Source organism: Mastomys coucha, unplaced genomic scaffold (genome assembly GCF_008632895.1).
Source record: "Mastomys coucha isolate ucsf_1 unplaced genomic scaffold, UCSF_Mcou_1 pScaffold20, whole genome shotgun sequence".
In the NCBI taxonomy this organism is placed as follows: Eukaryota; Metazoa; Chordata; class Mammalia; order Rodentia; family Muridae; genus Mastomys; species Mastomys coucha.
Window position 1 is genome coordinate 114,612,364 of NW_022196903.1, and position 16,662 is coordinate 114,629,025.

The window sequence follows — 16,662 nt, forward strand, 5'->3', positions numbered from 1 at the left end:
AGAGGCTGAGGGGGCTGAGGGAGCTGAAGAGGCTGAGGAGGCTGAGGGGGCTGAAGAGGCTGAGGAGGCTGAGGGGGCTGAGGAGACGGAGGAGGCTGAAGAGGCTGAGGAGTCTGAGGAGGCTGAAGAGGCTGAGGAGGCTGAGGGGACTGAGGAGGCTGAGGAGGCTGAGGGGGCTGAGGAGGCTGAGGAGGCTGAGGAGGCTGAGGGGGTTGAAGAGGCTGAGGAGGCTGAGGGGACTGAGGAGACTGAGGAGGCTGAAGAGGCTTGAGGAGGCTGAGGAGGCTGAGGAGGCTGAGGAGGCTGAGGAGTCAAGATGTGACTTCAGGGGTTCCAGGTAGGGCTGAGTCTAGGTTGCAGCTGAGGGTGGTCGTGGTGAATGCAGGATCTGAGACACTGTTCAGAGGGATCTGGGACTGAGGAATGGAGGGGTATGGGAGCTATGCACAGGGGCACCCAGGATGAGTGCCATAAACTCAGCAGCAGTACTTCAGGTGAGCAGGAGGCTAGACTGAGCTTACCTTGGGACCCTAAGTTAAAGAGGTGAGTTGCTATTTCTCTTTTACTAATTCCTACCTTCTTCTCCCTCTCCTTTCTTCTTTTTTTCCTTTTTTTTTTTCTGAAGCCAGGAGAAGATCCACAGCTTTACGCACAACTCTACCACTGAGCTACACCACAGCCTTGCAAGGCCTTGTGAAGATCCACTGTGTTTCTCTTTTTAGTGTACAGATGAAAGCCTGTGCTGATGGCTCCCCATTCCCCAGTCTCTCCCTTTGCCTCTGCTTTTGTTTGGGGCCAAACTCTAAGAAGACATCTGTGTTCATGCTGTCCTATGTCCTGGCCTCTTTTCACGTTCCAGTCCAGTGTATGTTCTCCTTAGCCTGTTACATGTCTCTTGTCAAGGCCACCACTGGTCACCCTGTCACCAAGTTCAATGTTCTCTGTCATGCTTTCTGGTATGGGGAGCATTGCCTCTTTCTGGGGTGACCCCTTTCTCTTTCTAGGTATTCATCCCCATCTGACCTCTGTCTTGGTGCCCCCCAGAACTTTCTCTCTGTCTTAAAAATTCTTTTCTAGGAGGCCTTGCTGATCCCAGTGGCTCCTACTCCTTCATGTAGCTCAGAGTTCATTAGGTTGTTTCTTACACCAAGTTTCCTTATTGCTGGGTCTCCATTGCTCATCTCCGTTGTTTACAAGAGTCAATGACAGTGCTACCAAGCTGGGGGCAACTGCATCACCATCGCCTCCGCATCCCAGCAGAGCATCAGTGGTACCCTTTTTTTTCTGGTTGAGTCATCTGAGGTCTGAACGTCCTTACTGGGTGACAATCACGAGAATATAGGATGTCCTGACTTCTCTTGAATAGATGACAGGCTATGCATCCTTTGTTTTGCCTGCTATTTGACAGTTTGACTTGCTTACGCGAACATTTGGCAGTGTCAAGTTTGATCAGTCCTACAGATGAGATGTTCCGAGATGCAGCATACCCTGCCATTTTAAAGTGAAACTAGGTGCATGTATCAGGAAATATCTGCACCAACGTAACGAGCCCAGGCACAAGCACGGTTAGTTCTATGCAAAGATGAGCGTCCTGAATTCTCACGCGCTCAGCTGGCCACTCAAGGTGACACGGCTCTCTGATTTCCTCCCACACCTGCCACAGGCTCTGAGATCCACGCACCTGTCTCCTGCTGCAGCCAAGGCTGTGGCTAGTGAGCTGGCCCTTTCTTACTCCCTCCCTTCAGGCCATCCTTGAGGACCATCCTTCTGGGTCACTTGCTTGGTCTTCAGTGGCTTGGAAGCAGAGAGCCAGCTGCTCCTGCATCTGTATGAACGGTACAGTCTTGCATCAAATTGCTTGTTAACACTGATCTGTTCACGCAATCAATTCGTGTTGCAGGGAAGTGAAGCATCCTACACAACTGTGATCAAAATGAATTGCGTCATCTTTTTTCCTTTTTTTTTTTTTTTCTTTTTTAAAGGAGAGCAAGACAGTGTCTGGCAGACAAAGGAACTGGTTGGGAGCTGAAAATAGATAATAGCAACAGCAGGGACTTTTTAATTGGCCAGAAGAGATGGTAAAGATATTGTCAGCGAGGCCCAGCTGAGGCCTGGAAGGAAGCGAGTAGCCGCACTTCAGGGGAAAGGCCAGGGGACACACAGATTCTGCTTTTATTCTGCTGTGCTTGCTTACACAATTTAATTAAAAATATCCTCATCCGCTGGAGGGTTATTTTTTTTTCTGGTCAGAACTCATAACATGCTCTGTGAAGGCCTTTTAGAAAAGTGAAAGGGGCCAAGGAAACGCAATGAGAGGATGCTGACTCAGGGACCGACCTGCGTCCCCCGTGATGGTGCTGGGACACAAAGAGCCTGTGAAGGATGGCTGCCAGGTACAGACCCAGGAATCAAGAGCACTCCGCTCTAACTATCCAGACACATTGGCAGTCATTGTGGATGCCAGAACTGATTTTTTTTCTCTTGCTGAACTTGGCAGCATCCTGGTGGGCAGGGGTCATGTGTTCCAAACGTGTCTCAGAATATCTTGGTGTTCATGCCACGCCTGGATTATTAGACCCCAGAGTTTCTCTTTCAGTGGGCCTGGAGCAGAGCAGGCCCACTGTGTCACCAGCAGGCTTCCAGGGGATGCTGATGTTGCCAGTCCGGTCGGTACGTTTTGAGAAGCAAGACTGTGTACTGTAACAACGTGGGGGCATGGGAAGAGGTCAGGCCTTCTGGTCTTCTTGCTGCTGTGCAGCAGTCTGACCCAAGCCAGTGAGTTTCAGCGTGCCTTGCTTCCCTCACTTACACAATGGTCACAACCCATGTCCTGTCTTCTGGGCAGTGCTGGTATGAGTTTTAAGAAGACGACATATATAAAGGTCCTGGTATAGGGGGACTTAGTAAGTAACGGCTTTCATTGTGTTTCTTCAGACCAAGGCTGTGTTGTCATGTTAACAGTGAATGGTTTGAAGCTCCGTTTAGCTGAGGTGCTGCAAATACGCCTTGTGATACCAGCAGCTAACTGCCTGAAACGCCACCACCGTTGGCCAGCTATTGGCAGGCACTTTAAAATAACACACCAAGCAGGAGAAACTGGATCTAGTACAGGCCTCTTGAGACTCAGGAATCACACTTTCTGCTCTGCTCTACCCAGGCAAGATGAGAGGACTAAGCTACAGCTGAGCCCCCATTGGGCTTTCCAGGGCTGCCATTCAGAAGCAGAGAGTCACAAGAACCATGAACACTGCAGATCATGCTTTTTGTGGTGCGGGGCACAGGCATTGGTGTCTTGTGGGATTACGGGCTATTCTGCCTGGCTGCAGGTCTCAGCCATCTATAAGCTGTGTGGCAGAGGGTAAGCTCCCTAGCCTCTCTGTTCCTTGGTTCCTGCATTATTAGAAACAGGCGCTCCCACAGTGTGATCTTTATTGTGCTTCACGGATGTTCTTGTAGAAATCATCAGGACAGGCTGACTCCCTGGAAGTTTCTACTGGAAGTCTTGTGGTAGAGTGGCTGGTAGGAGCCTCCAATAGAAAGTTAACCAGAGGGTGGGAATAGCCCCTCCTGAGCTGGCTTATGAGAGACTGGGCTGGAGATATCCATTTGTGTAAAATCCAAATTCATATGTCTTAAGTCTGGATTTGTTTACCCTGTCTTTGGGGTCCACAAAGTCTCCATTTCAGGGGGCAAGGGACTCCTCAACTTTCAAGACTATTTACTGTTCAAGAGAGTTTTTAATCTATCCATGTCAGGGATAGAGTAGGGTGTCTAGAGAGGTGGGAGGTCAAAGATTTAAAACCAGAAAGACACCACTGGTTTCCTTCCCTTCCCTTCCCTTCCCTTCCCTTCCCTTCCCTTCCCTTCCCTTCCCTTCCCTTCCCTTTCCTTTGCTCTCCTCTCCTCTCTTCTCCCTTCCCTCCCTCCTTTCTTTCTTCCTCTTCCTTCCTTCCTTTCTTCCTTCCTTTCTTCCTTCCTTTCTTTCTTTCTTTCTTTTTTTCTTTCTTCCTTTCTTTCTTTCTTTCTTTCTTTCTTTCTTTCTTTCTTTCTTTCTTTCTTTCTTGTCCCAGGACTTGAACCTGGGGCTTGATACATGCCAAGTTAAGTGCCTTACCATTATGATATATATTATCCCAAGACAGCACTTTTAAAAGACACCCTTCTTGCCCCTCTGGATGATAGACCAGAACTTTTCAAAGCTGTGGAAACAGCACTAAGAGCTTTTCCTACATGGTTCTTCCCCTTCCCTCCTCCAGACCCTGGAAGCGTCTCCCTGAGCCACAGCCTAACCATCCTCTCCACAAGGGAATTCCTCAGGCAAAGAGAGGGTCTGCTCTGAAATTGCAGCAATGAGTGGGCAAGATGTTCTCAAAGAATTTCTTGCTAGCCAGAAAGACCACAGCCTTCCAGACTGTTGGATATTGACAGACAATCTGTCTTCATTTAAAAATGTCCCGAGAAGAACAAGTCTGTTACATTCTGGCCAACAGACACATGCTGGTGGAAATGGCGTCATGAAAATCTGACTCCGATATCAAATGTTAATTACTAGGTACCGGAACTTCACACAGGACCTGAGAAGACTAGTGGAAGGAAGGAACATGCCAGAAATTTCCTGCTGGGGGTGTTACCCCAAAGCTGCCCACTCCCATTGAAATGATAGGCACGGGTGTTCTCCTCATACATGTGATTCACTTCAGAAAGAATCATCCATGCTAGAAGAGAGACTGCTCACAGCTGGCCCAGAATGTTCTCCTATCCGCTGGCCTTCAAGCCCGCTGAAGCGGACACTTCAGGAAGGAAATAGAGCAGAGCTAAATTCCCAGCCACTTGAAAACTGTGGGTGGGCGGAGCAGTGAGCGTGGCTAGCCCTAAAAGATCCTGCCTGGCTCCTACATATGCCTGGGCTAGCAAGGAGTCTCTTTTGTACATCCAGAAGGGATGTCTTCAGGATACAGGGTAGTCCCCGGAACGAGCCAGTCTCATCCTGTTCTTTCCCATGTCTCCCTGGCAAATTCTAGCAAGTTCTCATCTGATGAGTGAATCTGACATCAAACCAGAACTGGTACACTCAAGCTCTTCTGCTCTGAAAAAGCAGCAGAAAGGTTCTAATGTGTCTCAGTTTTAGGTAGGAAAATACAAATGGAAACAGCTAGAAATCCTTAGAAATCCTTAGAAATCCTATAGAAATCCTTCCGAGTCTCAGGCAGGTCAACACATCACCTGCGCTTTAAAACACATAACTCAGCAGATTACTGTGACTTTAACGTAACCAACATGGATGTAAAAACCAAACAGCCAATGCCTTAGAGTGGGCATGGCCCTTTGATATCTTTATTCTTACTTGATTATTAAGCCTACTAGAATTCACTCACTTGTCTTGCACTGTGATCAAATACCTGATAAGAAGCAACTTAATGGGGGGGGGAGGGCTTATTTTGGCTTTCAGTTTGGGGGAACACAGTCCACCACAGTAGGGAATGGTAGAGGGCAGCTTGGTGATCGTGGGAGTGTCAGACATCTTATTCATGTCTTAGTGGATTAGGAAGCAGAGAGCTTAGGTTGGAACCAGGACCTATAACAAACTAGTTCTGCCTTTAGAGCCCTGTGTCTTCCATTTAAGCCCCAAGTCCAAGAGGTTCCACAATCTTCCAAAAGGGCACCGTGAGCTGGGAACCGACTGTTCAAACACTTGAGCCAGTGAGAGACATTTCACACTCAGACCATTGTATCCTCCTAGCCCCCAAGTAACCCTTTCAAAATGCCAAATGCATCCAATATAACCAACCACAAAAGCCACCAAAGTCTTATGGTTCCAACAGAGCTCAAAATTCCAGATTCCAAAATCCCTTCTGAGAGTCAAGACAGTCTCTTAGTTTGAACACCTGTGAAAACCAAAGACAAGTTGTGTATTTCCGGCAAGGAAGGACGGGAACAGCACAACACTGAGGCTCAATGTGGCAAATGCCAGCCCTTGCACCTAGCATCTAGCATCCAGAGTTCACAGTGGCCTCAGGATGGTGTCTGTTATATTTGCAGTGAGCTATGACTATGCCAGACTCCTCTAACACTATGCTGCCTTGAAATCAGGTTCCATTACTTCTAAATCCAGTCTCACTCAAACCCCAGAATCTGGGTAGAACCCAGCCAAATGCTTGGGCAGATGTAGCATCTGGTTCTAGTCCAGGTCCTGGTAGAGTTTTGACCACTTCTGCAGCCTTAGGGGACGGACATTTCATCATCTGTGTTCCAATCAGCAGCTTGTTCTTCTAATTAATAACTGTGAGAGCTCTACCCAGAGCCTTCCATGACTTCTCTAGCCTGAAGCTCCAAACTCTTCCATGTTCTCTCTCTGTCACCAGGTCTTAAGGCCCAACAGCCACATGGTCAGCCTCATTAGAGCCACGGCCCCATTGCTCAGAACCAATTTTCTGGATTAGCCATTTTTCTTATTGCTGTGATCAAACACCCAAGAGGAGATAACCTAAGTGGGAATGGATTTGCTCTGGTTCGTGATTTGAGGGGATACAGTTCAGCATGGTTGGGAAAGCTCGGTTAGGAAGCTTAAAGACAGGGAGAGTGCTGGGACATCAGCTCACATCTCAGTGGATCAGAAGGCAGAGGGATAGGGTCAGGGCCAAGGCTGGGCTTTATAAGCTTCCTCATGCTGTATCTGCAAACCAGACAGATACCAAAACGATTCTACAACCCTCTATGATCAGGTACACGAGCTTGTGACACTTCCCATTCAGATGAAATGTGTCTTCTGGGAAAATGAGCCCAGAGCCCAGAACCCAGGATCATCAGCCTCCAGGAATGCCAAGGGGCTGCACTCTGGGATTGGGGCCCATGGCGGTATGCTTAGGCTTGGACAAGCCTCGGAAGCAGCTCCTGCTCTGGTTTCCCAGCCTTTTCTTTCCCCTCACAGGTCTGTATGCTGCCTCTGAAATGAGAATTTCCCCTCTGAGAGTCATTCTAACTCCATCTTCCCTCCCACTGCCTCTTGCTGGGGGAACTCTGTGGCTTGGCACATCTCAGTCTCTGAGGGCAGGGGTGATTTATGTCCTTTTGTTTGGCAAACAGCTACTATGTAGGGAATAGATGTGACTTGCTGAATGCCTTCATGCAGGGGCTGGGGAGACCAGGGCTGTAGAATGTCCCAGCGGAGCTTTTCCAGTCTGGGCAAAGCCACACAAGACAGCAGTGACTTCCTGTGCTCTGTCCTGGGGGAGTAAGGAGGGAGGAGCCGATTATTTAGTGTTTCTAGGTAGCGGGCTGGAGTGGTGGGGAGACACCACTGCTCCCCGTGTCCTGACTCTTCCAGGTAGCGGGGCTGGAGTGGTGGGAAGACACCAATGCTCCCTGTGTCCTGATTCTTGACGCTGATACCTGATTCTCTTTGTTTCTCCACGTCCTGTTGGCTTTTTGTAGGAGGATGCTACCATATCTCAGGCACAAACTAGGGAGTTATGAACTTGGGGTATGGGGTCTTTTTTGTGTGGTTGAGTCAGTCCAGGGCTGAGTGTGTTGGAAGTTCAGATTAAAGGGGCAGAATAAAGCATGGGACGTAAGATATTTGTGGGCATAGCATCATGCCTCTCCTCTGTACTCCATACTTCTCACACCCAGGATACCAGCAGAGAAAAGCCCTTGTCCTTTTACTGGCTTAAGAAATATATTTTCTCTTATCTCCCCCCCGAATCCATGTTTAGGTGTGTACGTTTGCTGAGACCATGAGCCATGCTTGTTCACACATACACATACAGAATGGCCAGTCCAGGTCTATTATTAACATAGAACAGGCACTCAGTGTTTGTTAAATGAATGACAAACGGTCATCTCATTCTTCCCTGAAGCCCCAGCACTGCCCTCAAGCCCAAGGACAGCTCTGAGTCTCTGACAGGATGACAAAGCATGGTCCCCACATTTAGGCCAGAGAATCATCTGCCCCAGTGCATCCGCAAAGGCTCTAAGGAACAGCAAAGATGACAGATATCACAGAACTCGAGGGGACTTCTGAGATCACACAGCCCAACTTTCTCATCTTGCTGATCAGACAGCAGGACCTAAGCAAGCACCTTCTCCAAGCTACCTAGCACCTGGAAGCAGAGACAGCTGTTACTTAAGATCTACCCACCAGCCCCCTCTCACCAGAAATACTAGCCGATGTGGGTCTAGTTCAAGCCTGGACACCGTGGTTGCCAGCTTACTCCCTAGCTGGTCTTCTCCAAGCACAGGCCACAGCGGCAGGCCCAGGTCTGAAGCTCTAACCCGCTACTGACTCATACATTCTCTGTCATGCCCCGTCTCCAGGAAAGGTGGGTAATTAGCTTTCACTGCATTGTTCAATATAAAACCTGCGTCCCACCTGTTCCAGATCAAATGTGGGCTTGGCACTGGAATACAGGCCAAGTTGCATGGTGATGGGGCATGGCAGAAAAGACAAACAAACAAACAAACCAGAGGAAGCCACGCGGGGAGCAGGGCCACTCTTGTCTCCCAGAGGAGAGGGACAGAAGGCCAAAGATGGAACATTGGGGGTGGGGTGGGGGTCAGAGGGGCGGGGAGAGAATGGACGTGTGGTCTCTCTCCTCTCTAACTGTTTGGCATGTTCTGGGTCCCTGCATCAGTTCCTGGGCATCCTTTTGGAGCACACCATCTCACAGAGCTGGTTGGACAAGGAAAGTGGGGCTGGAGGGAGGAGAAGGAAAGAGAGCAAACGGGAACTACTAGAGTTTATCAGTTCTCACTACTCTAGAGTGAAGCTGCAGGCTCAGGCCCCAGTTCCCAGAGAGGCAGGGACAAAGCATTGATTCTGCCTACCAACGCCATCCAGGGAGGCCAAGATCCTTCAGACAGGGCTCGGCTCTTGCTGTCCAACCTGCATTGAGATGGCATCCCCCTTCCCACTTCCGTCACCATCACTGACTCCAGAGCGTGCAAGGAGCTGCCCTCTGGGCCTTTAAGTTTTTCATACCATGAGGTGTGCCAGGATACCAGACCTCATAAAGAACAACCGGTCCATCCTCGCAGGGCCAAATCACCCTCACAGGCTGGGACACAGAGGACCCGTGCCGTGTCTACTTTACAAGAGTGCTGTAACTGCTTCATAAAGAGATGTCATCTCCTTTATCATCCACCCAGCACTAGTCAGAAACACTCACAGTGACCTACCAAGCTCCCAGCCCTGTGTCCCTCTCACAAGAAAGAGGAAGGGCAGCCTTCCCCCAGGAGCCCCGAGCAGAACCTGTGGGCCTTCCTCGCCTTTCCCAGGGGAGAGGAAGCTCCAAGGCTCTGTTTTCTAGTCAGAGAAGTGCCACTCTGCCCTCTGGAGAGGAAGCTGCTGAGCAGCTCAGAGGTCACATAGCTGAGGCAGTCCCTTAGCCTGCACCCCAGCCATTTCCCAGAGTTTGAGACACAGGCTCTTTTGGGGGTGACTTGGCTGGTTGATTGATCGTTATGGAATCTTAGTATTTCCCTGTTTTAATAACACCCAGTTCAGCCCCCTTTCTCCATGTTTTGCCTCTACCAATATGAAAATGAGCCTTGGCAAGGGTGTCCCGCGGCTGCTGGGGCAGGTACAGAGAGAAGGTAGGCTAAGGAGCCATCCTGAGCAGAAGTGGGCCTGAGCTGCACAGTTCATTAATTGTTTTTATGCCCCTTTCTCACTCCTGTTTCTAATGCACTAGGGTGTCCCTGGAGCACCCAAAGGCTCCAGGCTCATCCTACCATCAGATGAACGACTCCCCCCCCCCCCTTGTTATACAGGAAGCCAGAGCAAGGATTCCCACCTCCCAAGAAACAATGAGAATTCTTGGGTCCAGGGCATGAATGAAAGAAGGGAGGGCAGGGGCCCCCATCATGGGCACTCACTCCAGCACGTCCCGGTTGAACTGCTTCTTGCTGTTGCCCAGGAACTCTCCTATCATCTGGCGGCTGAGGCCTTTCCGCTGGAGGAGGAAGTGGGCCACACCGATGGGGGTGTCAGGGATGAAGCCGCGTGAGATCAGGAACTGGATGCCCTTGTCTGGATTTCTGCAGAAGGGTTGGAGTTGGGAGGAGAGAGGAAGTCAAGGCTGCTTGGGGCTGCTGTCCTGTCTTCCATAAACCCTGTGAGATCTCCTTCCCAGGCCCACCCCAGGGGCTCCCCAGGGGAGTAACTGTCACCAGAGCATCACAGAGGGGTGGGGCTGGGGATAGGTATGTAGTTTGAATTGAGAGGAGGAGGTCTGACTCAACAAGAACCCAGAACAAGTAGAGAAGCTCCCTTCTCTGACGCTATCTTGCTCTGGATAGGTCCTATAGTCTCCAGTTGGCTGGGGAGGTTCCTCCTCCAGCCTGCACCTCAGAGGCTCCTGGAGTTGCCATTCACTGGGTCGGAGGAGACAAGTAATCAGGAGAAACCTTTCCTCAAATCTTTGACATTTTCAGGACACCCAAGCCTGCGACTTCTCTCCTAGCAATTAATTTGTATTGTGTTTTGCGGAGGCTTCATTTTCCCATCCGTAGGGGGAGGGGATACAGCTGGTTCTTCACTAGGGATAGGTTGGGAATCACGGTCTTGAAGGATAAGGGTACCCTACTTCACGTGCAGGCAGACTTGATGGGGTGGGATCACAGTGGTGTGCGGGGGTGGGGGTTGGGGGTGGAGCTGTGCTCACCAGGTGGCAGCCTGAGCTTCGGAAGGGTGGATGGCTCTGGCCTCACCTAGGTAGGCTTACCTCTTGCTAACAGTTGAACAGTGAGCAACCTTCCAGCCTCCTGTGAGCCTGTTTGCTATTCTGTGAAATAGGAGGATGCTCCCTATCTCTAGGCCCTGATGGGAGGACCACAGGTGCATCCCGAGGCCAGGAGCGGTGTCTCACTTATCTGTGTGGTACGGGGCTGACAGTAATAGTTCTATGAATGAATGAGCACAGGAAAGGATTCCTGCTCTGCACCCGTAGCTACTAGGGAGGAAGGGTTGATGAGTATCACTGAGCCTCTCACAGGGATAGACCTGTCTATTTCCTCAGTGTGGCCCTGCCTGGGTCCTTGCTGTTACAGTCTTGAGTCTCTGAGTTATGTCAGGCATTAATTTCTCTCCTATTTCCTAATCCCTTTCCTATCCACTTGCTTCTTTCTATAGTCCCTTTCTGTCTTTCTCTTCTCTTACCTATCCCGCTACTTTATAAAAATTATTTTCAAATAAACTGTTATTGCGGGGAGAAGGAATGGCCTTCACAGGAGGTCGGATGACAACCCTGTGGGGTCGGTCATCTTTCTCCTTCCACATTTATGTCTTTTCCTAGGACAGAACTCAGGCTTGCTGACTGAATGCTTTCCATCAGGACTCTATCTTATTTTTAGACTACTGTCTCTTCTGTCTCTGTCATTTTCTCATTTTGTGATCTCAGTGAAATAATACCGTTTCCCTAACATCATTTTCGTCCTCAGGGATTCCTGGTCAGTCTTCATATTGCCTGTGCTCAACTCTGTATTTTCCCACTTTCCAAACTACCATTTCACCTTAGAAAGCAATACTTGTAAAAAAACAAACAAACAACAACAACAAACAAACAAACAAACCAAAAACCCCCCAAAAACAAACAAAAAACCCCCCAAAAACAAACAAAACAAAACACCCCCCCACACACGTTTAATGTGTTGGTCATCTGGAAAAACAGTGTGTATTTCTTAGACACTGCCTGGGCGCTCAGGCGAGGGTATTAAACTAGGCAAATCGTGGAGACGATTCCTCCCTCCGGTCCTTCCCTGGACTCGAAGCTCACTCACATGTTGAAGAGGTTGAGGCCGATGCGGTAGAGCCGCTTGCGCAGGGTGTCGGTGGAAAGCGTGGGGGACCTGCAGCTGGCTGGGTTCTCGCAGTGGTAACGCGGCAAGCTCAGGATCACCGCCTGCAGGGCCTCCTTGGAAGCGGCAGCAGAGACCTCTGAGCCAGATTTGGCGGACTTGGTGGAAGCGCTGCTGCTGCTCAGCTGCTCCGAGTTGTCACCTCCCTCGGCCTCCGCCTCTTTCCCTGCCTGCCTGGCCCCTTCTTCCTCTTCTGCCTCCGTAGCCACCGCCTCCTCCACGGCGGCCTCGGCCACCGCGGGTGCCTGTGCGGTCTGGGCGCGGCTCTCCGCTGCCTCTGAGTCCTCACTGGGTGGGTCCATCTGTTCCGAGGCTGGGACTTCCGAGACCTCCTGAGCCGCGGTGTCCCCTTGTTCGGTTTGGGCGGCCTCAGGCTCGGCTGTGGCCTGGGCGGTCTGTGCGCCCAGACAGTTGGCCACAGACAGGGCGGTGGAGGAGGAGACAGAGATGTTCTGGTTCGCGATCTGTACCGTGACGTCCCGGAAAGCCATCATGAGGGTACCGCTGTGACCCTGCGGCAGGCCACCGGCCTCATCTCCAGACCCCGGGCCACTCTCTGGCTCCAGCGCCGCCTCGGTCTCCAGGCCTGGCTGTCCCGCACTCGGGTGCAGCGCCTGGTGGAGCTGGTACGCGCCACTCTCCTGCAGCGAGCACATGGTCTTGAGGCTCCAGGTGCTGAGGGCGTCGTCGATGGACTTGGCCAGGGACTGCACCTGCTCGGTAAAGGAGTCCTCCAGCTCGGTGAGCGAGCCAGCGAAGGTGGGCGGCAGCGAGGGCGAGCGCCCCAGCGGGAGCCCCAGGAGCCCACAGCCCTCCAGGAGCGCCTTCTCTGCCACCAGGCTCTCCGCTGTGGGCGCCCTCACCTTGCGCAGGGAGATCCGCCGAGGCAGGCGGCTCTCCAGGAGCGAGTTACGGATCTTCTCAAAGTTCTTGCTGAGCTGGTACTGGCGAAAAGCGGTTTGGATGGTGCACGCGGCGCGTCGGGATACCAGGTGGCCCCCGTATTTGTGTTCTAGCATTTCAATCTGCAGGAATGAGAGAGAGAAGGGCCCAGTTAGGGAGGATGGAGGCAGCATTGATTAAATCAGTACAGCCCAACACAAGACCCAGTTTCTGGGTCCCCAGTGCGCAAGTGCACAGCTTTACAGGGAGCCTACATCCAAAGCTCCCCCCCAACCCCCCAAGGCAGACATGCCTGAGATGCCAAATCCTTGGCAAGACTCCTGGGGGCAAGATGGAAGATTCCACTCAGGATTTTGTGATGTCCCCTGTGGCGGTCGGTGGACAGAGGTGTTAGGATGGAAGTTCCATTTAGCTAATGACCTGATTATTAAAGAATGCGTATGCCAGTGAAGCATGCACTATTTATGAGTAAAATACTTATCTTGAATTTGTATTAGAATACAGTAAAATTACTAGCTAGCATGATATTAATATTAATAAAGCATTAATAAAGATGGTTGGAGCTTGGTGATGGTTGTATGGGAGTTTATTACACTATTGTTTCTGCCTTGGTGCACACTTAAAAATAATTAAAAATGAAAAATTAAACAGTGATGTCAAGTTAAATCAATCAAGCAAGCGAAACCCCTACTGTGATCCCTGCTTACCCCACAGCATCCTCATCACGCTCACCCACTGCATGGGGCTCTTATGTTTCCCTGGGGACACCAACAACTTGGCATCTGAGGTTGACCTTCTTTGCGTCACCAGCCCCCAGTGCAGATGCTGGCACGTGGGAAGTGCTCAGTAAATGCGAATGTAATGAGATGGACCATGGCCCAAGAGTAGGCTCCCCTCCAGGGCACCATGATTCACATCACCTTTGTTTATATCAATAGGAGCTGTGCAGCCAGGGCCAGGCTTGGTTAGAGCATCTAATCTGAGCAGAGCTCCCATGGCATCAATGTGTTCAGGGTTCTGCCTCATTTCCTTCAGCTCTGCTCTCTATCTGAAATTCTGTCTTTCTATGTGCTGTGTTCTTCTTGCTTTCTCTACTTTATCAAGACTTCTCAAGAAAGGACTAGGGACGTCACCTGTAAAGCAGCCAATCCCTGACACTATTAATGATGCTCTGCTATGCTTGCAGACAGAGCCTAGCACAGCAGTCTCCTGAGAGGCTTCATCCAACAGCAGATGGAGGCAGATGCAGAGACTCACAGCCAAACATCAGGCAGAGCTCAGGTAGCCTTGTGGAAGGATCAGGGATAGAAATGAATGAGCTAGAGGGGTCAAGGACACCACAAGAAGATCTACAGCGCCAACTAATCTGGGTCTATGGGGTCTCACAGAAACTGAACCACCAACTAAAAAATATGCAGGAGTGGACCTAGGTCCCTTACACATTTGTAGCAGATGCACAGCTTGGTCTTCCTGTGGGTCACCTAACAATTGGAGCAGAGGCTGTCTCTGACTCTGTTACCTTCATTGGATCCTGTTCCCCTAACTGGCCTGCCTGGCTGGGTCTCAGTGAGAGAGTGGCCTTAGTCCTCCTGTGACTGGATATCCCAGGGTGGGGTAGTACCCAAGGCGAAAGGGGGTGCTTCCCTTCTCTGAGGAGAGGGGAGAAGGGAATTTTTGGGGGAGGAATTTATAAGGATAGGACTGGGAGGAGAGGAGGGACAAGAGGGTGCAATTGGGATGTAAAGTGAATACATATATTTTTAAAAGACTAGGGAGACATTTCCCCTTACACCATGCCCCTGGAAGCAACTGACCATTTAACTATGTCCCTTGGAGGGCTTTGCATTTAAATCAAAGGTCAGGCTAAAACTAAGGAAATAGGGTTAATTAGTATTGCAGATTCCCCAGTAAGTCCCTTGAATCCTTTGTGAATGAGAAGACAAACCTGGACTCTGAAATTATGCTTTGCTCATCCTGGCCCGTACACACTTACACACTGTGTCCTTCTGCAACTAAAGGTCTGGATGAGTGAGCTGAAGGTCACTAGAGCACTGCCGTTCCGACATTCTCCAGGAGTCAGGAAGGGGAGGAGCACAGGTAGATTTGCTACCCATGGAGCAGATGGACAGGCAAGCCCATCCCTTGATATAGCATTCTCACCTGCTTCCTGATCTATTCAGCCCACCAAAGGCTGTGTCTGGGATGACTGGTACAAAGCTCCAAGCATTACAAAGCACCACTACAGTGGTGTTAGATCTGTGAGTTGCAGGGGAGTCTTTAAGGTGATATTAAAAGCAAACCAGGATGGGTTTGGTGACAGAGGGTTTGTCTAACGTGTGTAAGGCCATGGGTTTCATTCCCAACACTGCTTTAAAAATAATCATACTAAGTATGCTATCGAATTACTAAACACTTAGCAGCTTAAAATAACACATATTTATTTTCTCGGGTTCTTTACATCAACAGTCTGGACACAGTTCAACTGGGTTCTCCATGTAGGACAGTATCTTTGGAGGACTTTCCTACCTGAGTTAAGGCTGCATCTCTGTTCTAAGCCTCAGTGGACATGCTAGAGTTTGGCACCAAGAAACAACCGAGCCATAATTCTTTTTTCTCTCTCTAGAATAACGTCTTCAAGAGCAGGAACAGATGTCCTGAGGCAGAAAGCCAAGTTTCTTAGAGGTTCACAAGGAGCTACATAGAGAAACCGAGAAGGCTACTCTCCTGCTGAGTGGTAGAGAGAATTCCAAGATGGTCCCAATGAGTCTCACCCTGTGGTATTCATCCTATGTAATTCCCTCCCTTTGAATTTGAGCTGGTCTTGTTAATGTGATGACATTATTCTTGTGAGTTTCCAGTATAATAAAAACATGTTTCTAATCAACTGACTTTCAGTTAACGAAAAGGAAAATCATCCTGGTGGGTCTGATGCAATTAGGCAAACCTTTGAAAATAAGATAAAACCTATGATGATTTCCTGCGTGTCTCAAACTGCTATGTTGTAGAGAGTTAGATGAACAGCACCCCCCTTCTCTGGCCCCCTTTACTGACATCATTTTATCCCTTCTCCAGGACCATGAGGAGTCACTCAAGGTCCAGATTTCACATCTCTTTTCCATTTCTATTCCCTGGAAAAACCAAAACCCAAGAGAATCTTTACAGGTGATAGGATTCCATAAGCAACTGAAAGAAGATGTGGAAGCCCATTGCCAAACGTAGTTCCAATATGGTATAGAATCTATTTGTTTGATATGGTATTATACTAGTTTTGACACAGTCTAGGGTCATCTGGGAAGGGAAAACCTTATTTTAGAAGATGTCTTCTTCAGATTGCTCTGTAGGCAAGCCTTTAGGGTATGTTTTTGATTAATGATTGATTGACTTGGGAGGGCCTAGCCCACTCTGATAGTGTCACTCCTCTGGGGAGATGGTCTGAGCAAACTGTGAAAAGGAAAGGAAAACCAGTGAGCAGCACTCTTCCATGGCCTCTACTTCAGTTTCTGCCTCTAGGTTCCTGCCTTGAGTTCCTGCCTTGGCTTCTCTCAGTGGTGGACTATGACATCTAAGCCAAACAAACTCGTTCTTTCCCAAGTTGCCTTTGGTCAAGATGCTTAGTATAGCAATTGAAAGCAAACTAGGATAGTTATTGTCACATTCAGATGCAGAAGACTGGGCAAGGTGACTCTAAGAGGGTCCATCTTCAAGCTCAATATCTACGCTGTTTGAAAAAGCCAAGCTTTAGATTCCTGTCCCTGTCCTACCAAATCATTCTGACACTTTAATCCTCTATGGCTCAAATCTGAAGTGTCTTCTAGTGGCCCATGTTAAAGTCAAGGTAAAACGTTATGGCCTAGGTAACTGTTATCTGGCTAGCCTGCTTTATAAGGAGACTTTCTCATATGTTTC

At 49.6% G+C, this 16,662-nt stretch overlaps 1 protein-coding gene across 5 annotated transcripts in view; it reads right to left on the minus strand.

The window, feature by feature from the left end:
* The window catches only part of Iqsec3 (IQ motif and Sec7 domain ArfGEF 3), a 98,290-nt gene that overhangs the window by 25,260 nt on the left and 56,368 nt on the right, over window positions 1-16,662 (minus strand). For all 5 annotated transcript variants that reach the window (XR_004122290.1, XR_004122289.1, XM_031383287.1 and 2 more), the window contains 2 exons: window positions 11,776-12,878; window positions 9,874-10,035 (listed from right to left, as the gene is read on the minus strand). Coding sequence is in view for 3 of the 5 variants with exons in the window: in XM_031383287.1 (XP_031239147.1) it covers window positions 9,874-10,035; window positions 11,776-12,878 (1,265 nt within the window). In the remaining 2 variants the exon portion in view is untranslated. The remainder of the gene's footprint in view (window positions 1-9,873; window positions 10,036-11,775; window positions 12,879-16,662) is intronic.